Raw genomic sequence first — 22,652 nt, 5'->3', positions numbered from 1 at the left:
GGCTCATGCTCTCTCTCAAAAATAAACAAACATTAAAAAAAAAAAAAAATTCTGGCTGAGTAAATTATATCAATACAACCTGCTAAACATTGTTACAGGCACATAATCAACTAATAAGTTGTTAGAAGTCCAACCAAAATATTGACTATTATTTTTATCACCCTAAATTATGAGTAATTATCAGTTTTTAGAGTGGAAAATACAAGAAAAGAAAATGGAAGTTGAAATTCTGAGATAAGGACAACATATATTATGAGACTATCTGGAAATCAAATATGTAAACTATGATGCTGATTTCTTTATTCTAAATAACTCCTTAAAAATTTTACTCTGATGTTAAAATTGTCTTAATACTTTTAATTAATTCTTTTCACCTACACAATTCCTCTACCTATTAGTGCTAATCACCTCAATTTTATGGCCATTTGGGTAATTTTTTTTTAAGTGAATGCTATACCATACATGGGGCTCGAACTCATGGCCCTGGGATCAAGAGTCCCATGCTTCACCGACTGAGCTGGCCAGGCAATCCCCATCAGGTAATTTTTACACATGAGATTCCAAAAGCAATTTTCCTTTTATTAGCTTGTCACATAGAATACGCAGATGGTTGAGTTTTTTTTGGTTTTTTTTTAAATAGGTGTCCTAGAATTTAATCCTGGGCCTTCCTTTTTCTCTTCTTACTTTTCCTAGCTGTAATTACTAGTGATTGGTTAAGTTGATTTGGACTTGATATTAAAAAAACAAACAAACCACAAATATATACATCAATTTCAGTCTTTTAACCAACAAATCAAAAGACTTTACTAATGTGTACACTAACCCTCCCCCACCACCAAAACGAAAAGGTTTATATTATAACAGTACCCTAAATCCCTGAGAAGAGAGAAAAAGAGAATAAACTTGCAAGGAAGCATCTTTCTTGTATGAGACATATGCTCAACTGTAACTGACTGGAAAAAAACTTAATGGTGTCACAGATCTTTCTTCAAATTACAGGAATACAATTTTTTTTAAAGCATATTATTCAGCTGCTATTTAAGTAGTTTTATAAACAGATTTCCTCTCACTAGTTCTTCATATAGTTGATTATTAAAATGATTCAGATGTTCAAACAGAAAAAATCACAGGTCAATTTTAATGGTACATATTTGTACTCTCAAGGAATCTGAATATTGAAGTTTCAAAAGAAAGAAGGTAGAATTTATAAAAAAGTAGACATATTTAAAAATAATCTAAATGCTTGCTGAGTTATTTTCTGGAGACATTCATCATAAAACCATCAGAATTAACCAGGAAATGCTGAAGAAATGAAACTCATCAAAATTTTTTATTTCTATTTATTAAACTTCAAAAACATACAACATAGCATAAAAACACAATAAAATTAACTTCATGAATATAAATTGTTTTCTAAGATTTAGGCTTTGAAACAGTCTCGTGTAGTTTTAAGATAACAATTAAAAACGTACTTACCGGAAATTAAAGGTAATTCTGTAAGAAGAAAGAATATTCAGTTTGAATGTTAGGATTCTGGATTCACCTCAGTACACTGATAGGTGAAAATGAATAAAGAGGAAATGGGGAATAAAAACACAGGTGGTATCTCAAATTAACTAAAGGTATATTAATTTAATACAGAACATGAATTAATCCTTGCTTTCTGAGGAAGAAATGATTTCGTATCATGAGTAATAAAATGATATGCACTATGATAACAATATACTTGCAGGGCATGGAATAAAATGTAAGTGGAAATCACAGTTATTTTCCCTACAAGCTTTTACCTTTTCACGGGTTCTGTCTGTACTAGGGCAGCATCTAACATGGCTTTCATCCACAACTCCATTTCCTTTCCTGTATCAGTGCAGAAATAATAGGTCCGCATGTTTGGATGGGCTGCCTGATTGAAAATGATAGGATCATTTTAAATAGATACATGGGATCTGTAAAAGAAAAAGAAAGAAAGTTAAGTAGTTCCTACAGAGATCATTACTGTCAACTTTCAAAGCAAGCAAGACTTGTCTCACACACAGAGTTACAGAAATGACTGACTTAAGAAAAATATAATTCAATCTTAAAAAAAATGTAACTATTAAAATTTCCTCCCAACACTGCCATTTTCCTTTGAAAATTAAAACAAGGGAAACGGTGTATGGGAAGGAAAGGAGGTAAGAAATGAAGCACCTTTTCGTGCCCCTTTGCTGTCCTTGTCCATGCCCAATTCCCTAGCAATTCCCATTTACTACAATTCATACCTCTTATTCAAGAAGGTTCCATAAAAATTGAACTACCAAACAAGGCAGCAAATCCACTTCTTATTTAAAGAAGAAAACACTAATTCAAAGTGATATATGCACTCCCACTGCAGCATTATTTATAATAGCCAGATACAGAAGCACCCAAAGTGTCCGGTGATAGATGAACGGATAAAGCAGATGTAGTAGACAGACAAAGACAGACTGACAGACACACACACACTGGAATGTAACTCAGCCATAAAAAAGAAAATGAAATCTTGCGACAACATGGAGAGACCTGGAGGCTATCACACCAAGTGTTCTAAGTCTGAAAGAGAAAGACAAATATTGTATGACTATATGATGGAGCCTAAAAAACAAAACAAGTGAACAAACATAACAAAACAGAAAGACTCAAAGATAACAGGGAACAAACTTTTGGTTACCAGAGGCAGGAGGGATTAAAGGGTAGGTGAAATAGTTGAAGAGGATTAAGAGGTATCAAATTCTAGGTACAAAATAAATAAGTCGTGGGGATAGAACATACAGCATAGGGAACACAGTCAGTGACACTTGTAATAACTTTGTATGGTGACAGATGGTAACTAGTCTTATTATGGGGATCATTTCATAATATATAAAAAATATCAAATCATTATGATGTACACCTGAAAGTATTGTTTGTCGATTATACTTCAATTAAATAAAGAATGTTCCAGAACAACCAGCCACAAAATTAATAGAAATGTTCATGTCCTAGCATTTCCCCTTTGTGTTAACAACTCCTTTAGTCTTCAAAAGGTGCCGCTGTTAAGGCATTTTGTTTAATCCTTATAGATGTCTACACACAAACATACAAGATTTACAAACGATTCAAACGGTATTTCCCTTTAGCTTTTCATCTCAAGTTTCAGAGTTAAAATGTAAATGTTTGGGTTGAGGAAAGCCTATGTAACTGGAAAGTGCATTTTTATTTTTTTTTAAAATGCTTATTTATTTATTTTGAGAGAGAGAGAGAGAGAGAGAGCGAGCGCGCACGCGTGTGTGTGCGGTGGGGGGAGGAGCAGAGAGGGAGAGAGAATCCCAAGTAGACTTTGCACTGTCAGCATACAGCCGGGTGCAGGGCTTGATCTCATGAACCATGAGATCATGACCTAAGCTGAAATCAAGAGTCAGACCTTTAACTAACTGAGCTACCCAGGTGCCCCTGCCCTTTTTTTTTTTTTTTTAAGTTTATTTATTTATTTTGAGTGAGAGTGTGTGTGAATGGGGGAGGGGAAGAGAGAGAGAGAGAGAGAGACAGAGAGAGAAAGAGAATATGAATCCTGACCAGGCTCCACTGTCAGCACTCGGATACTGATGTGGGGCTCAAACTCACCAACCATGAGATCATGACCTGAGCAGTAATCAAGAGTCGGATGCTTAACCGACTGGGCCACACAGGCACCCCTGTGGGTTTTTATCTTTATAGTCGTTCAATCTGCCTGTTTCTGAGAAATGAAATAAAGATGTCAATCAGGAACTGGTATCCAACATATGAACACTGAGTGCTCAGCTTAATGCATGGGCTGACAAGACAAAGAAGGACAGCAGTAGTAGCTGTATCAAAGTAGAAAAAGAGGCTGAGGTAGAGACTTCTGTGAAGGAAACATTCTTAATTTCCATGTAAAAATGCCTGTGACAGTTTCCTATCACATAACTGAAGAACAAAGAAAAACAAAGACTCTTTCGGCATACAGTGAAGTAAAGGAAAAGAGTAAGAAGTATGTAGTTAGTCTGCTAAACATTAAAAGATGAGAGGAATAAATCTGGAGCCACACACTTTACTCCAAAACCTAGACTATCTGCTTTATTTAAACAAGATCAAATGAGCTTCTTCAATTTTTTTTTTCCAGAAAGAATCAAGATAGAATTAAATGAACACAGTGATCCAAATAACTATGTAAGCAACAAATCTCATTTGACTGATCAGAGATATAAAACTATCCACAGAAACAATTTAGAAGAAACAGCTGAAATGTTACATGTTGTTAAATGATTAAAGCTACCACAAAGTGTCATTGCACTGCTTTAGTGGAGTTTTGGAGAAATGAATGAAAGACCACGGTCCATATTTGTGATCAGTGGAAGGAAGACTGGGCTAGTGCTAAGAAGATCCAGGTACAGCCATGACTCCTAGGCTAACAAACCACACCCATGCTTGACAGATGTCAAATGGAAATATTTACTAGATGATGATCAAGTTTGCTACCTAGCTTCAAGTCCCACAATCGTCCATGAAGTTTCTACTCACCACTATGACAAGCAGTAGATTCAGTGTCCAAAGGTGCTCATAAATTCAGAGGAAACAACATTGCAAAAGAGAGTTTGAGAGAGAAATTACTATCCTTGTACTTGTAACAGATAAAATATACATCTTTAAGTCTAAGAACCCAGTAAAAAGTCCTACAAAGAGTACAAATTCAATAACCTCTTGCCAAATTGATGAGCAAAGAAACAAAAAAAAAATTCATTATCAAATATAAGTATCAAACGGTTTTACATGTAAAAGTAACTTTATGAAGTTATTAAAGTTACTAGAATTAACTTTGTTATAGCATTTTAAAATATTTAATTCTGTTTTATGGTTCACACTGTTAATAAAATTTATTGAAATTCTATGCCATTCCCTTCTTATCCACAGTGTTTGCTCAGATATTACCTTCTCATTGAGGCCATCCACCCACACCCAACCACTATTAACTTCTTTGCTCTTTTTTTTCCCAGAGCTAATAATGCAACGTATGAATTAGCAAAAGTTGTAAATCAGCTGCAGTCCTGAGTACTCTTGAAAAAAGAGTGGATGGGAATTAAAAATGGAATAAATTTTATAATCGGGTAAACATTTCCACTGTTAAACGTGTTACCCTAATTTTTCCCCTTTTCCTTAAAACAAAGTTTTTACATCAAACCCTTTAGAGTTCTTAATTTAAGACTGACTTAAAAAACAGGTGACCTCTGAAATTTATTTCAGCCATAATCCTGAGGCAAAAAATGCAGTATGGTTTTTGAAAACAAAAAATAACCAAACTATCATTAAAGTGGCCTTTTAGTTGAGGTATTTTACAAACCAGTGTTATCAGAAGCAGATGGGTATTGTCAGAGGAGGTGGGCTCAGGTCTGCTTGGATTTAATAACCGTTTTTAATGTCTCAACTTCCATATTATCTCAAATGTACCTGATGCTCATGATGTACTTAGACCCAAGAACATTTTTGTAAATATTCTCTGAGGTCATAAATGTACATATCTTATGTTAAAAAACATAGTTGTTCTCTTTCATAGTACTCTTCCCCTAACTTATAATGAAACATTTCAAACATACAGTAAGTAACCTTTGAAGAATAGTACAGTGACCACCAGGACACCTACAGCTGTATTTACCAATTAGTATTTTCACATATTTGCTTTATCTAGAACCATTCTTAAGTATAAAGACACTTGGCCCTTGGATATCTGAGAAAACGCTTCCTAATTAAAAGGGAACCTAAGACTATTAACTAATATATTTTAAATATAAAAATGACCATCACTAAAATATTTTTGTAATAATCTATGGGTCGATATCCATTTTTTTAAATCAGTGCAAGATTCAAATACAGAATTAAAAAAGTATGACTACTTCCTTACCTTAAAAGCATATTTGCGGTTAATGTGATCCTCTGAGGTAAGCATGGCTATCTGAAAACTAGGTAATAGTATGCTTCCCAGGATACCCTCTTCTTTCTCATCTAAGAGATAATTGAACATCTGATTAGAATTTTAAATGTTCTCACGAAGCAGAATAACTTTTCTCAAAATGTATTTTGACCAAACCAAAAGGTTCTTACATATAAATGAACTGTATTCAGTGTGCTGTTTAGATAGTTCTTTACAAGGCTTTAAAGGAAATATTAATAGCAAAAACATATATGCTTCTTCACCTTCATTAAGCTTCCCTATCCTAAGCAAATCAGAAATGGGTCTCACACGTCAGAAAAACGTCAATTAGACACGAAAACAGCATACATTGGTTTAGCATATATACCACATTCTACAAAACCCTTGACAGGTGATTCATTGAAAACATATCAGTACATAAGTAACGACACAGAAGCTTTACAAAATTAATTCACCCACATTTCTGGTAGGATTTAAATGCCCAACCATTTCAGGCCAAGACAAATGCACAGCTCACTTGCTCACACTCTTCAGGGTGGCTCAAATGTCTCATGATAGAGCCTTCCTTTACTGCCCTAATTTTAGCTGCTATTCATCTGAACTCATCCCAGAGCCCTCTCTTCTCTTTCTGCAACTTCACCACCACCCCCTCCCCATACCTCTGACACACTGTGTTCTATTATTTATTTATCAACTCTTTCCTCACTAGAATGTCAACTCCAGGAAGATACTCAGAATGACAGGAGGAGACACTAAAAAATTTTCAATAAATGAGTACATATGTAAATACATATTTTTAACTATGCTGTAAAAATTATATGTTTGAAACATATAACCGTGGTTACCTTTTACCAGTCATTCTGATACACAACACTTATGGAAATAAATTACAGGCCTACAAGGCAAGCACATAAAATATACCCAGGAAAATGACAAAATATTAATCTTGGCACAGTATGTATTCACATTATTAGCTTGCTGCTTGGGGGCAGACATGTTTATAAAACTTGAAATACATATATAGTCCATTGTTAGAAACCCATAAGGCAAGTTAATAAAGCTGAGCATTAGGCTGATGAACTCAGTAATGGGAAAAACCAGAAACGAGAAATAATTTATTTTTAGTATGCTTGTCATGTTTTTTATTATCCCAAACTTAACAAGGAATTTTATTTATTTTCCCCTCATTTCTAAAATATAGGTGTAACTTCCACAAGAAAGAAAGTTGCATTAAATTGAGGTTACTTCTGTAGCTTTTTTCATAACACAACAATTCTGCTCTTACTATACTGTGCTCATTCATGTGCAGTTCACTAATACAAGGAAGAATGAACACAAGTGCAGACTTAGTCTAAAAGGTTAAAAAAAGAAGAGGTAGAGACCAGTCATCAATTACGGAGAATATGATGATTTAAATGAATGAGTCACATTCCAATTTTAAATCCAATTTTGTTTATATAAAAGCATATAATCAGAAAAAGCTCATGAAGACATCTTTATTAAAAAATCATCTTTATCAAATAATAAATTCTCTTTTGTTGCATTACTGGAAACTGTGACTCTTCCTAAAGTTATTACAGAATATGCACAGGCATTATATAGCACAGGGCGATTTTACTGGGTCGTCATGAATTGTTTCCCAGATGGACACCAAGCCGTTATGAGGGCTTGTCAAGTCATCCATGCAGGGCATCTTGGCTTCATCAGCTACAAACCTGAGGAAAACAGCACTTAATGCAAAGAACTGCTGTGAGGGTCACATGAGCTAACAGCTATGAAGAACTCAATAATGCACTCAGCCTGTTTTAAGTCTTCAATAAATACTGCCCTCATCATATTACTGCATATAGAAAAATCTTCATCTTCTGTCAAATGACTGTCCTAAGAGTTCTTTACTAGATTCTCCAAATGTTCTTAATCATGGCACTCTTCGGTTTGGTTCTGTGAAGCCTGACCTACTGTCTTTTACCCAGAGGGCTTCACATACTGACAAGCAAAGAGTAGGTACTGAGTGATATTTGTAGAATGAATGAACTCTTTGGGGGGCGGGGGGTTCAGCTAGGCCTTCTTTAGACTGGATAGGAGCCCAACTCCCTCTGTCCCATTCTAGTCCCTCCCCTTTCCTGCCACAGGTAATGGTCCCAAGAACACTTCCTAATAAGCCTCTTGCACATTAATCTCCATTACAGAGCTTACCGCTTGGGGAACACAACCTGTGACTGGAACCCCTTAAGAATCTCAACACTGACTGGATTCAAGTAACATTTTAGACTCCTTACTTGTACTTTAGCTTTAAAGACATTTGGATTAAAGGCAAAAAAATACATATAATTACAGCTGGGTATATAACTTACAGACTGGAATATTATCACTAATTATCATTACCTAGAATACTTCAATACTTTAACTGGTCTCTTGGCTTCTCATTTAAGTGCTAGGGTGATTTTTCTAAAATGTACTCTAAATGTATCCTATTATTATTCTCACTTTTAAGACAGAGTTAAAACTCATGAGGATGGCAAACAGATGCCTTTTGTGCCCTGAACCACTTGTTAGCCTTTGCTCCTATGTCCTTAGGCATAACCTTCTTTTCAGTAACACAAGCCCCATGTGTCATTTTACAAATATGTCGTGCTCACTCATGCTTTGAACATGTGAAGTTCTTTGCCTAGATCATCCTTATTTCCCAATCCTTTCCTGGTACTCCTGGTCAATACTCATTCAACATAACTGGACACTATGACATTCTTTCTTAGACTCCTTTAGCTAATCTGTGAGTTCCATGGAGATGCGTTTATATTGTTCATTTCTGTATCCTACTACCTAATAATACATCTGGTGCATCAAAAGTGCTCACTGCTAGCTACCACCTTAGTCTAAGCCATCATCACTTCTACCTAATAATTCCTAACTAGTCTCCACTTCCTTCCTTCCTCATAATCCATTCTCCAATAGCAGCTTGAGTAGGCTTTCCACAATGTAAGTCACAGCATATTGCTCTTATACTTAAAAACATCCAATTGTTTCCTAATGGAATTTACAGTAGAACTGAAATTCTAGTATGGTCTGACATTGGTGCAATCTCCTCCATTCCTCCCACCTCCCTCCCTACTGCTCCCCTTCTGTGGGCTCCTTTGATGTTCCACTTTCCTACCTTCCAGCCTTTGCACTCTTGCTCCCCCTGCCTGCAATACACTGCTCACTCTGGCTCTTATTTACATTTTGCTATCTAAAACGTCTGCTGAGAGAACTGATCCAAAGAAATCTTTCATCCATGCCTGTCTTTAATACAATGACCTTATTTTCCCAAAAGCACTTGTCATGGTATTGTTTATTTGAACTTACTGTCTCCTTGACTTCTCTAGAATGTAAGCTTCATGAGTGCTTTCACTTTTTTTTTTAATGTTTATTTTTGAGAGAGAGAGAGAGAGAGAGAGCGAGCAGGGGAGGGGCAGGAGAGAGGGAGACACGGAATCCAAAGCAGGCTCCAGGCTCTGAGCTGTCAGCACAGAGCCCGATACAGGGCTCAAACCCACAGACTGTGAGATCGTGACCTGAGCCGAAGTTGGACGCTTAAACGACTGAGCCACCCAGGCACCCTTCTTTTACTGTTTGACAGCATCTGCTCAATAAATATTTGTTGAATGAATTAAGTCCTATGATACGTACTGTCAACAGACTGACTATAAAATAGAACAATCTAAGTGCTCTGTCATAATATGCCTGATACTCTGCAAAGATCAGTGGGAACCTGAACTTCCATCTGGTATTGGCTCCTAACCTATTGTAAAAAATAGCAAATCACTGGGGCGCCTGGGTGGCTCAATCGGTTAAGCGGCTGACCTGGGTTCAGGTCATGATCTCATGGTTCGTGGGTTTGAGTCCCGTGTCGGGCTCTGTGCTGACAGCTCAGATTCTGTGTCTCCTTCTCTCTCTGCCCCTCCCCAACTTGTGCTCTGTGTCTCTATGTCTTTCAAAAAACAAATAAATGTAAAAAAAAAAAAAAATTAAAAAAAATAGCCAATCACTTATTTTCTGTCTTACTCTCCGTATCTGTGAAATGGAGACTGATGGTCAAAAAATTCTGACAGTGCACTGTGTATGTCAGTGTACCAGACACTTGGAAGGATATAGAAGAAATGAATGGGGATGCTGTATTCAGCACATAAGAGATCTGTGAAAGGAAAAATTCTGTGGTTAAGAGAAGTAATCTTGGCTATGACACATGCCAGTTGTGAGCAAACAGTATGACCTCTCTGCCCTTTGGGTTCCTCTTGTGTAAAAGGGCATAATATTTCCCACCTTGGAAGGGAAGACATAGACCATCTATGCTACATGCTCAGCATATAGTAAGTGCTCAAAAAAAAAGCAAGGTATTATGACCATCTCACTAAAATATGGTCATTTTTATTTCAAATCTGACATTTCTTATTGATAAAACAGAGGAAGTGTATAATATCATAATACTCATTTCCAAGCGTCTGAAGAGAAGTGAGTTAAATGATATTTCTTTCCTTTTTATATTTTCTTCTCTTTTACATTGTTTCTGTCTGGGGAACCATACTAAAATTAACAAGTATAGTGAATGTAAAATGCATATAGTTAATAATAATACATAATCTCAGATTCAACACAGCTTCTGAGGTCAACATTTACATTTTAAAAATTCGGTTAAAAGAGGAAAACTTTTAAAAGAGGTGGTAGGCAGCACCTTTCCATGAGCAACAATAGCAAATCACAAGGAACTCAGTGTTCTTTTTGTGGTAAATTAACATTAAGGAATTTTGTATGAGAAGTGGTAATAAACATTTTCCTGGTCTCATTTAAAGATCTAAAAAGACTATAAATAAACTGAAAAGAGGAGGGAAGTACAAACTATAAGCTTAGAAATTATGCCTAAGTTATATATAACTCTTGACTTTTTGAACGAGTGGGAAAGCCTTTAAGGAAAATTGTAGAGTAAGGTTGGCATAAGACTAAAGATAATACCGCAATTGCTGCCTGACCAACATCTCTGTGACAAAATGAAATTTTATAGGTTTGTTTAATTCTGACTCAGCAGTACTTTTCAACCACAGTTTGCAGTGGGGGAAAAACAGATGAATATAATTCTAGTAATTTCTAATTTTGAAAGTTAATATACATTATATTGCTTTGATAGATGACCACAGAATTTCATCACCCTTTTGTTTGTGCAATCACAAAGCAAATTTTAAAACTGCTAATCAGTTCTAAAATCCTGTTTTATCTTGTGATATACTCATCTAGAAAAGTTATAAACTGTTCAACACGCTTTGACAATCTAATTCTTTAATGAATGTTTCCAACCAGACTTTAAAGTAGGAAAGAAAGAACTACTATCCAGGTTCATGATTTTATATTATAATTGAAGCAGATTTCTATGGAGAGTGCAGCCTATATAAACTTTTTCACGGCTGGGTACCAACTGTATCGTATCTAACAGATCCACGTAGCATATGAGGAGAGACTTCTTTGGACTTTGAGCTGAAACTGTATTCATCAATAATTTACTAACAAGAAAACATATTTAAAAAAGGAGTTTATGGCATCCATATAGGAAAAATGGAGACAATAACTCAATACCTAAGATAATACCTTTATTTACTCTCCACCAACTTTAACAGCCTGGTATGTATACTTTCCACAACTTTCTCCATGTTTCAGGGAGTCTGTCATTGTTTGAAAAAAAGGGGGTGGGGAGGGTGGGAATCATAATAAGTACATATTTTGTACTTAAAAAAATTGCCAATATATCAGAGTAGTCTTTGATAGTCTAAAGACATCTGCTGCAGAGACCTGAACATTCAACAATTCAATAGCTAGAGCTAACAGAGCTGACACATAAAAAAATTAAAAAAAAATCTTATCAGACTAATGACTTTTGTCTATTAGGCAACGAATTCAAGGATAACATTACAGAGTGAAGAGTCATACACTATTTACATGAAACAAATCAGATTAACACAATCACACTACAGAAATTGGACCAAACTCAGACTAATCTGCTCGAAGCACAATATCGTCTTCAGTCATCCCTCAAGTACTCAGTATTATATATCGATGAAGAAAAGGTTTTCTTGATATTGTTTGTTGGTAATAAAACAGCCAAAAGAATTGTAATGTTTTTTCTTTAAAAAAAGTATCTACTACTTAACATATCCTATCATGAAATACTACACTAAGACAGTTTATAGTAAACTTACCTCTGTAATAAAAGAGGCAAAGGTCAGAAAGCACGAACCAGCGTTTCTTCCATAGCTTCATGCCGGTACTGTCCTATATTAAATCAGCATATTAAAGGTTTTTTTTTCATTTCAGAAAATTCAAATTCATTTCTGATACCTTTATTTAAAATAAGCTTTTATTTCTTAAAAAAAAATTTTTAATGTTTATTTGAGAGACACACATAGAATGTGAGCAGGGGAGGGACACAGAGAGAGGGAGATACAGAATCTGCCCTGCAGCAGGTTCCAGGCTCTGAGCTGTCAGCACAAAGTTTGATGTGGGGCTCGAACTCATGAACAGTGAGATCACGACCTGAGCCGAAATTGGACATTTAGCCAACTGAGCCACCCAGGCGCCCCTAAAATAAGCTTTTAAAACAAGATGTAGAAACCTAATATACAAAGCAAAAATATGGAGGTAGTTTTCTAGGGACTTGTATCACCTTAAGACATTCCCAAGTATACAGGTCTCTGAAGAGTAATACCATCATGTAAGAAATACTGTTGAAGCAATCTGATTTAGCTTCATATTTGTAAGCAATCTGAAATTACTTTTTTGAACATATATGTCTGCTAACATGAGGAGAGTGTAACCATGCAGCATTGTGTGCATTCTGGTAGAACAGATTTAATAAATGTTAATCTCCAACAAGAAGAAAAATATGTGATTTGAAATTATCCCAAAGGTAATGTGATTTAAAATGACTGTGAATAAAGGAAACTTAGCATACAAATAGATTTCATAAACACTTTTTTCTTCTTACATATACAGTTTGGGTTTTGCTCACCCTGCAAAAAACAGTGCTTCTTTGGCAGCTTTTTCTTAGTAATTCAGTTAATAAAAATACCAAGCTCAAACAAAATTACAGTTTTAATAAAAACTGCAAGAGTAAATGAAACACGCACACACACACACACACACGCAAAAAAGAGGTCAGTTTGGATGTGCATTAACATTATTTTTAGTTGTAACAATCAAAAATGACTTTAGAACTAAAGAAATTATATAGATAAAAATCTTAAATAAGGGATTTGTCCTTAAAATTGACAGCTACATCAAAGAACCAAAAAAATTTTTTTAACAGTATATGGTATTCTTAATGTCCTAATAATATTCTTTAATACAAATAATTTAAAAGTTTACACTTTTATTTTAAACAGGCTCCATGCTCAGCAAGGAGTCAATGCGAGGCTTGATCCCACAACCCTGGGATCATGATCTGAACCAAAATCAAGAGCTGGACACTCAACCATCAGAGCCAAACAGTTGCCCCAAAAAGTTTACACTTTTAAGGAACTCTGCAAACAAACACTCTGTGTAAGTCACACAGCTATTACAAAATAAACACTCATGGTAGAGAAACTGGTTGTTAACACTTCTGCAATACAAATTAACCAAGGGATCAAGAAATAAGAACAAATATCATTTTAAAGAAATTCTGTATCGTCTATTAGGCTCAATATTACACTGAGCTATTTGAACATAACTTGGACTTATTAGAAGACTAAAGAAATCTTTTAGTATAGATAAGTTTAAATGTCCGATGGTGAAAATACAGATGATGTTTTTTTAATGTTTATTTTGAGAGAGAGAACACGTGCGCACGTGAGTGGGTAGCAGAAGGGCAGGTGAAGGGAGAGACAGAGAGAATCCCAAGCAGGCTCCTCACTGTCAGCACAGAGACCACCGCGGGGCTCGAACTCAGGAAACCGAGAGATCATGACCTAAGCTGAAACCAGGATGCTCAACTGACTGAGCCATCCAGGTGCCCCAAGATGGTTTTTTTTAGTAGACGATTTTTAAATAAAAATAAAAGTTGGTATTCAAGTTACATACTCAATCAACTCAGTGACACACTGGCAAAACTAATTTGCTTCAATGATTGGGAATTCTTTGGATTTTAAGATGGCCCTCTCTCGGTAAGTTGCCACCTCAGCTTTCATATGGAACGATGTCTAATGAATGTATCCTCCGTATACATGTAAAATCAGAGACAGAACAAAGATAGATAAAGGTCTTGAAGGCTGAATATATCATCTCAGTTATCTGGTGGTCACTTAACTTGGAAACCCAGGTGCAAACCAGAAAGTAAAAAAGAAAACAGTCTATAAGCATGAAAAGAGATGTCAGGAAGTCCAATGTACATGCATCCTTACTAATTCCCAAAGTAATGGCAAGGTTCCAAAAAAGCTTAGTTATCAGGTTTTCCAAACGATAAAACAATATACACCCCAACTTATCAGGATGTCTGACAGTGAGCCATACTTAAGCAAACAGATCAGAAAAGAAGGAAAAGAAAAAAAGAAAAAACAACACATTTAAGAGAGTAGTCTTGAGAGCCTAAAAGTAAAAATCTGAGAAAACTATAAAAATCTCAATTACGATTTCTCTATAAAGCAGAGAAGTATATAATTGTACACTTCTCTAATGATTTTTAAATGAACAGAAAAATGAACAGTATCTCTGTATGTTTTTTTTCCCCATTTAAAAAATATTTCTGCCTGGATAATTTTAGCATAGTATTCCTAACGATTTCATACAGCATGTATTTAATTTCAAATCTAGAAATACCTACAACAAAGACACACAATCTGTGTTCTAAGTAACATCCATTACTTTTTCTTTCTTTACTATTCTAACATTCTTCAGTGGTAATAAAAAGAATCTGGATGACTAATTCTACAGTTCCTTCTCTATTTTATATAATTGTCCTAGGTACATTCAGCTGAAAAGGTCTTTTGATTCCATTTTTCTTTCACATCAAATAGAACACAAACAAAAAATACCTGTTTATAAAGCCAGCCTCGCCTGACCACAGGTGCATTAGGATTCCTTTTAATTGAATTTGATCTTTTTCCAAAATTGTGAACTTTTTTTGAAGACCGTGAAGTCTAAATAGAAAAAAGAAAAACAGAAAATGTGTTATTAATGGTTGGTATTTATATTTCTTCTTCATAATTTTATCTCTCCAGATTTCTCTGAAACATGCAGGACTTAAATCTTTTCAGATGAATTATAGCAATTCTGCTTTTTGAGGATTTACTTATTTCAAGTGTAAGAATTTTGCACAAAGAATTTTTCCCCAGGATATTACAAAGAATCACAAGTTTTACAATCTGTCCTTTAAAACTGGGATATACAATTTTTAAAAAGGCACAATGTGTGGCACTATTTTGTCCTACCTGCTATATAAATTGAATAAACCTTGGGTAAAAATGAACAAATCTTTAAGAATAAATGAAATGTAGAACTTTTTGCTTTATATCTGATTTAATAATGTTATTTCAATTACAGAAAGTGAACAGTGTCAAGGGTCAAGAGAAATACTCAGATATAAAACATACCACATCAAGTCAACACAAGACTGGAAAGATCTGCTTAATGTCATGTACTGTATTCTCCTTTATGGGCAATTCTGAACTTGAATGATGCCAGATAGATAGTGTTTACTATATATTTAAAAGTATACATAAGGAGATACAATCTTTTGAGATACTGCTATGTTTATTTAGTATGAAGATTTAGCAGGAATGGTAGTGGTAACCAACAAACAAAAACAAAGAAGCTGAATTTGAGTTCTCTATAAAGGTAAGTAATATCAAATTATCTTATTGTTTAACTTATCTAGAATCCAGCACATTTCATGAGAATTTTGTTTTTTGAAGCTTATATTAGTACATAACAGAATGTTAAGACCCAATATCAACCACATTTTCCCAAAGTATGTTTTGTTGATACGTTTCACTTTATTTTTGAATACATAATGCTTAAACATAGTATACAACTCAAATGGTACAAAAAGATACACACTGGGACTGGTCATCTACTTCCTACCTCTGGGCTCTAGCACTCAACCCTATGAGGCAACCAATGTCAACTGTGTGTATGTGTGCACTTATTCATCTAAGATAACTGTTTTCATAGGTATGGAATATCTTTTTTTCCTCAAATGATTACATATATAATACCTACTATTCTGTTCTACTGTTTCTTGGAGCTTACTACATAAAGAAAATGCCTATTTACCCACATTGTTGTCAAGGTACTGCGCTAGAAAACTTCTTAACCTTTGCAAATTCGATATGTGAAAAATGGTGTCCTTTGTTGTTTTAATTAGCATTTTTCATATTATGAATGAGTTTGAACATCATTTTCATATATTTAACAGTAAAATTCCATTTTCTGGGTGGGGATTTTACATAATATGCCCATTTAAAAAGTAGGCTGTAAGCCTTTTCCTTATTGATTCAAAAAACTTCTTTTGATTATAAAGGAATTATTCGTGAATTATTACATGAATTGCAGATATTATGCATGCATAATTATTTATGGTTCAATCTCCTTATTTTCTATTTTGATTTTTGGGTTTTATGTCATATTTAGAAAGCCAATCTGCATTCTGCGTTTGTTTTTTTAAAAATCTTCCATTGTTCTTTGTAGTGCTTTTATAGTTTTGTTTTTAACATTTCAACACCTGATCCATCCGGAAAATTTTCAGTGTAAAGTTTGAGGCAGAGATCCGACTTTCTTTCCAGATAATGACTTGCTGGCCCTCAACCTACATATCATTTCTCTAGATTTTGATTAAAATATATTAATGAAGTATTATAATACTCAGTTACCTTACTAGCATTTTATGTTACATAAGAATTAGAAAATATTTACATTATTTAGAAATTTATATTAACTTGTAATACTCTACAAAATTTCATTTTAAAAACATTAAAACAAAAATGTCACAACAGGCATTTAAAATAGATAACTGCCTATTATCCATTTCTTTATAATAATCATAATTTACTATAACTGTTCTATTATAAAATATATTATTTTTTAATAAAGATTATTCTTTTATTATCACTTGATTCTCTTGCTATCCATTAATTTAGGAACTGAGAAGCAACTTTAAGGCAACTATTTATTCAGATTTAGTAGCATGTGTTTTAAGAGACATAAAATTTTCGTATTAAAATTCTAAACTTAAAATATTAGCACTGTAGTTTAAAGTATAAGAAACAATAACTACAGGGGCCCCCAGGTGGCTTGCTCAGAGGAGCATAAGAAAGTCTCTTGATCTCATGGTCATGAGTTCGAGCCCCATGTGGGATGCAGTGATTACTTAAATAACTTAAAAAAATAAATAGAAGCAGTAACTACAAATTTTTATAGACACAAAGTCTGGGACCTTACATTAAACAATTAACATTTTTCTTTGTGATTATAAAGAAACACCACCCTCCTCTATTTCCATATGACTATGGCACTTTTTGTATAATGGATTCTAAATATGTCAGAATCATCAAGCACAGTGGCCTAGGGTTTCCCTTTGGCAGTGATTCTACATTTCTTTTTAAAAAGTTTGTCTGTTCAATCTAGGGATTTATAACAGTCAGAAAATGGTATTTCTATGCCATTATATTAACCCTCATCTTTAAAACTTCAGTTGATTCAATAAATTGCCATTTTTTCACGTAAACATCCATATATTTGTAAAATTATTCAAAATCTGAACTCTATAATAGTTTTAAAAAGTCATTAAATTATTAAAATATAATCTTATTATTTTATATTCCACATCATTCCTTAAGTAAATTATCTCAAATGTAATTTGGTTCATGTAATAAGAAAAATGAAATAATTATTTTTTAATTCTAAGCCCATTAAGAGTAGAGTAATAGATGCAACCAATTATACCAGATATCAGTAATTAACAGTAAGCAAAAGAACTTACTCTGCCTACAGGGCTCATCGGATGCACTCCATAATCTGAAGTCATATTATAGTTAGAAGCTTCATTTATCATGCTTATAGGTCGTTCCTTCTTTTCTTCAGATGTCATGGTTGCAACAGTCCTGAAAATATGTCAGAATGCTAAAACTTGCTATACATGTTGACTGCTTTACAATAAACCTTCCCTAGAAATTATAATGCTGATGTCCCACTTTTCCAAAGAGCTGGATACTAGTTAGAGCTTAATAAGCTCTAGAGTCAGAGCTTAATATTTATAACTATTTTAAATATAATTAGCATATCTCCTAAGCACATGATAGGTTAAAATCATGTTTATTTTAATAAGCATTATTATAGATATGCTACTTGGTCATCTAACTGGAAAATTAAAACCTCAGTAAAGATGAGCTATTCTATTATCGAAAATAAAAATAATGATATCAAGAGCTATTTTTTTTTGTGTGAACAAATTTATAGTATATAAAATATTTTCACACATATCTCATTTGATGCTTATAATAATCCTAAGAAATGGTAATTACCACTATCTCTGATTTAAGGACGAGAAAACTGAGCTCACATTAGTTTAATAATCTGACAAAGTTTATAGTTTCTCTGACTTTAAATTCTGGGCTCTTGAGCTTACTGTCTGTGTTTGTACCAACAGCTTCTGAGATTACATTCTTCATCAAAGAAAGTTTTAAGTTATGTTCCTATGCCATCCATAGTAAATAGATGGGTTTCTGTTATACCTGACTGCAAATACCCAGATAAGAAACTGTTAAATTATAATGTATTAACATATGGACAACAGCAGAGTGCCTGGGTGGCTCAGTTGGTTAAGTGTCCTAGTCTTAACTCTTGATTTCGGCTCGGGTCATGACAGCATGGAGCTTGGGATTCTCTCTCTCTCCTCTCACTGCCGCTCCTCTTGCTCACACTCTCTCTCAAAATAAATAAACTTAAAAATATGTTTTTGGATAACAGCAATCTTAATGCTAACACCATTTAAAACGAAGGCATTCCATGAAACTCTTTACTTACTGTTCATTCACTACAAAAATACAATTGTCCTGTGATGGCTGTCCTGTGACTGGATGTTTACAGGTTACTTTCCTTTCATTATGGCTAAAAGAAAAGAGAAAAAGAGAAAATGCATGTACTTCTATTATCACAAATGTTTTTCTAATATCCTGGTAGGAAAATAGTGATTTCTTTATTATAACATTAGTGAATAAAAGAGATGAAATTCAAACTCCCAGGTGATGAAATCTCCAAACACACCCTTTCTACTACCTACCATGTACACATGTATGTGTGAATGCTACTACAGTTTTACCATATAGGTAAATGAACCTCCCACCTCCCAAGCCTGACCTCAATTCTTTCTTCTCACTATTTTATAAAAAAGTAAGTTGATTTGGCTCCACGATCACTGCATTTCACATTTGATAGGTGGGACACAAAGAATGAGTATCTACCTACTTCTATTATTTTGTATCTTTATTTAGGCACATCATAGAGAAGTAATGCCAAATTCATATACTATTCTTTTTAGGCTGAGTGATAAGATTAGGTCTCCTGCTGTCTTCTTAGAAATGAGAGGGAAAAGAATTCCCAAACGATTTATCTAAATAAAAAATACTGTAGGCCAAAAAAAGTATAATATATACTGATAAATAATACACATTATTATTTATAAATTAATTTTCCCCCTTTGGGTCACATACTATAAGGCAAGATCTATAAGGAAGATCTATCATTTACTTTCCTTACAGAGAAAAATTTCAAGATGTTGTAACTGAATATTGCTTTGTTAATCTTAAAAGATTATTAAATGTGCTCTATAACCACAAGCCACAAACTTTCTGGCAAACTTTAGATATTTAAATTCCTTTTCCATATCCTAACTTTTATTAATATTATTTTTATTGGTAACATAGTACTTGAAACTTTATCCATTAAATAAAACTAAAACCACAAAAAAGAAAAGGTACAGATACATATTGACTATTGTGGGAGTAGAATGACTGATGGAATATAATGTGTTTCTATTATTCCTTTATTTTATTTTATTTTTTTAACGTTTATTTTATTTTTTTGAGACAGAGAGAGACAGAGCATGAATGGGGTAGGGTCAGAGAGAGGGAGACACAGAATCTGAAACAGGCTCCAGGTTCTGAGCTGTCAGCACAGAGCCTGACACGGGGCTTGAACTCACAAACCGCGAGATCATGACCTGAGCCGAAGTCGGCCGCTCAACTGACTGAGCCACCCAGGCGCCCCACTCTATTATTCCTTTAGATAACCAGTCTAACAAGCACACAGGACTACTAAATTATCAGCTTTTTGAGGTGGTTTTGTTTTATGCAATAGAGAGATTAAGATTTGGTGGGTTTAAATATCCATTTGGAGTGATATTTTCACTACATAAAAAGTATGTGAGTGGGGCGCCTGGGTGGCTCAGTTGGTTAAGCGTCTGACTTCAGCTCAGGTCATGATCTTGCAATTCAGGAGTTTGAGCCCCACATCGGGCTCAGTGCCAACAAGCTCAGAGCCTGGAGCCTACTTCAGATTCTGTGTCTCCCTCTCTCTGCTCCTCCCCTGCTTGTGCTCTTTCTCAAAAATAAATAAACAGTAAAAAAAATTTTGAAGTATGTGAGTTCAATGGTGGAAACTTAAGGTCTCATGTGGGATAGTAGTTTATGTAATAAGCAGTGAACTGGTAACAGAATAACTAAGAAAGTACAGCCTCTGCAGGTAAGTGGAAAATTCTGAAGAACCCAGATGTGATGAACACCATGAATGTGTCGAGGTATATAAATTGTGATGTTTAACAGAATAAAAGTGTGGAGAAAAAGGGAGGGGGTAAAATAATCAAGGATAGGGATTAGGACACCTTAGTGATAAAAAAAAAAAAAAATGGAAGATAGCATCTTTTGTTTTCTTAAAGCCTCTCCTAGGAAGCATTAAAAAGGCTGAGGTAGATAGAACAGAAATATACAAATTCTTTCCATAAAAATCCAATATTGCAAAAAGAAAGCAAACAAACCCTTATATATTGCATTATTTCCCTAGGCTATGTCATCTTGCCTAGGAGGAATACAGTAGACTCCAATCCCCAAATTCTGGAAGATCTAAATTGTAACAACATGGCTCTGCAATAGTTATCTGGCTAAGAGACTACTCTGATATCCTGACCACTACATGGATTTGGGTATCCATTAGAAAAAAACATAAAGGAATGGAGATACCTAAATAGTGAATGGTTTAAAAAGAGCACACTCTTTTGCCTAAAAGTGGATGCTGTTTTGAATGAAATGGTGATTTTATTATCTAGGTACTTTTCAGAGCACAATGTCTTAAACAGTAAACCTAATAAAAATCTTACTATTCTAGCTTAAAAGACCAGTGACTAAAATCAATATGAAATACAAATATATTTATGTTCTTCATTTCTTCATAGTATCCAATGTGTGTGAGGTTTTTTTAAATTTACTGTTGATATTATATTGACATAAAATTCCTATAAAATCTACAAGGACACTCTAACACGAAAGTATTTTACAGGCATATTTTAGAGGTATTGCAGGTTTCATTTCAGATTACTGAAATAAGGTGAGTATCACAATAAACTGAGAAATGAATTTTCTGGTTTCCTAGCACATATAAAAGTTATGTTTACACTATTAAGTGTACAATAACATTATGTCTAAAAAAAACCCCAATGTACATACCTTAATTTAAAATGCTTTATTGCTAAAAAATGCTATTTATCATCTAAGCTTTTAGTGAGTCTCAGTCACTGATCACAGATCACCAGAACAAATGAATAATGAAAAAGTTTGAAATAATTGTGAGAAATCACCAAAATGTGATAGAGACGTGAAGTGGGCAACAGCTGTTGGAAAAACAGTGCCAAAAGATTAACACAAGCAGGGCTACCACAAACCTTCAATTTGTAGAAAACACTATCTGTGAAGTGCAATAGAGAAATGCAATAAAACAATATGACCGTAATATTTTTTAATGAAAGAAATAACCTTTCTCACTACATAAGCATAACTGTAACATAAAATAAAGATATCCTCTCAACTACTGGGACCTCATCCAGTAGTTGAAAAAAACCTTCTGCACAGCAAAGGAAACAATGTGCAAAACTAAAAGGCAACCAATGAGATGGGAAAAGATATTTGCAAATGACACATCAGATAAAGCGTTAGTATCCAAATTCTATAGAGAAGTTCTCAAAAAACAATCTAGTGAAGAAATGGGCAAAACACATGAATAGACACTTCTCCAAAGAAGATATCCAGATGGCTAACAGACACATGAAAAAATGCTCAACATCACTCATCATCAGGGATATACAAATTAAAACCACAATAAGATACCACCTTACACCAGTCAGAATGGCTAAAATTAACAACTCAGGCAACAGATGGTGGCAAGGATGTAGAGAAAGAGGATTTCTTTTGCACTGCTGGTGGGAATGCAAACTAGTACAGACACTCTGGAAAACAATATGGAGGTTCCTCAAAAAATTAAAAATAGAACTACCCTATGACCCAGCAATTGCACTACTAGGTATTTACCCAAGGGATACAGGTGTGCTGTTTTGAAGGGGTACATGCACCCCAATGCTTATAGCAGCACTATCAACAATAGCCAAAGTATGGAAAGAGCTCAAAGGTCCATCAATGGATGAATGGATAAAGAAGATGTGGTGTGTGTGTCT

The 22,652-nt window shown here is 34.3% G+C and overlaps 1 protein-coding gene across 1 annotated transcript in view; it reads right to left on the bottom strand.

Annotated features, from left to right (window-relative positions):
- PLEKHA5 (pleckstrin homology domain containing A5) overlaps positions 1–22,652 on the bottom strand; it is a 242,328-nt gene that overhangs the window by 79,921 nt on the left and 139,755 nt on the right. Inside the window, exons 4-9 of the mRNA XM_047066453.1 lie at positions 18,959–19,042; positions 17,916–18,036; positions 14,971–15,075; positions 12,163–12,235; positions 5,909–6,009; positions 1,788–1,903 (exon numbers count right to left, since the gene is read on the bottom strand). Of these exons, the coding sequence (XP_046922409.1) occupies positions 1,788–1,903; positions 5,909–6,009; positions 12,163–12,235; positions 14,971–15,075; positions 17,916–18,036; positions 18,959–19,042 (600 nt within the window). The remainder of the gene's footprint in view (positions 1–1,787; positions 1,904–5,908; positions 6,010–12,162; positions 12,236–14,970; positions 15,076–17,915; positions 18,037–18,958; positions 19,043–22,652) is intronic.

This window comes from Lynx rufus, unplaced genomic scaffold (genome assembly GCF_022079265.1).
Source record: "Lynx rufus isolate CCGP_SWC_20201006 ecotype Redwood Valley unplaced genomic scaffold, mLynRuf1.p SCAF_7, whole genome shotgun sequence".
Classification (NCBI taxonomy): domain Eukaryota; kingdom Metazoa; phylum Chordata; class Mammalia; order Carnivora; family Felidae; genus Lynx; species Lynx rufus.
Note: the sequence above shows the minus strand (reverse complement) of the source record. Positions and strands in the feature narration are given on the sequence as shown.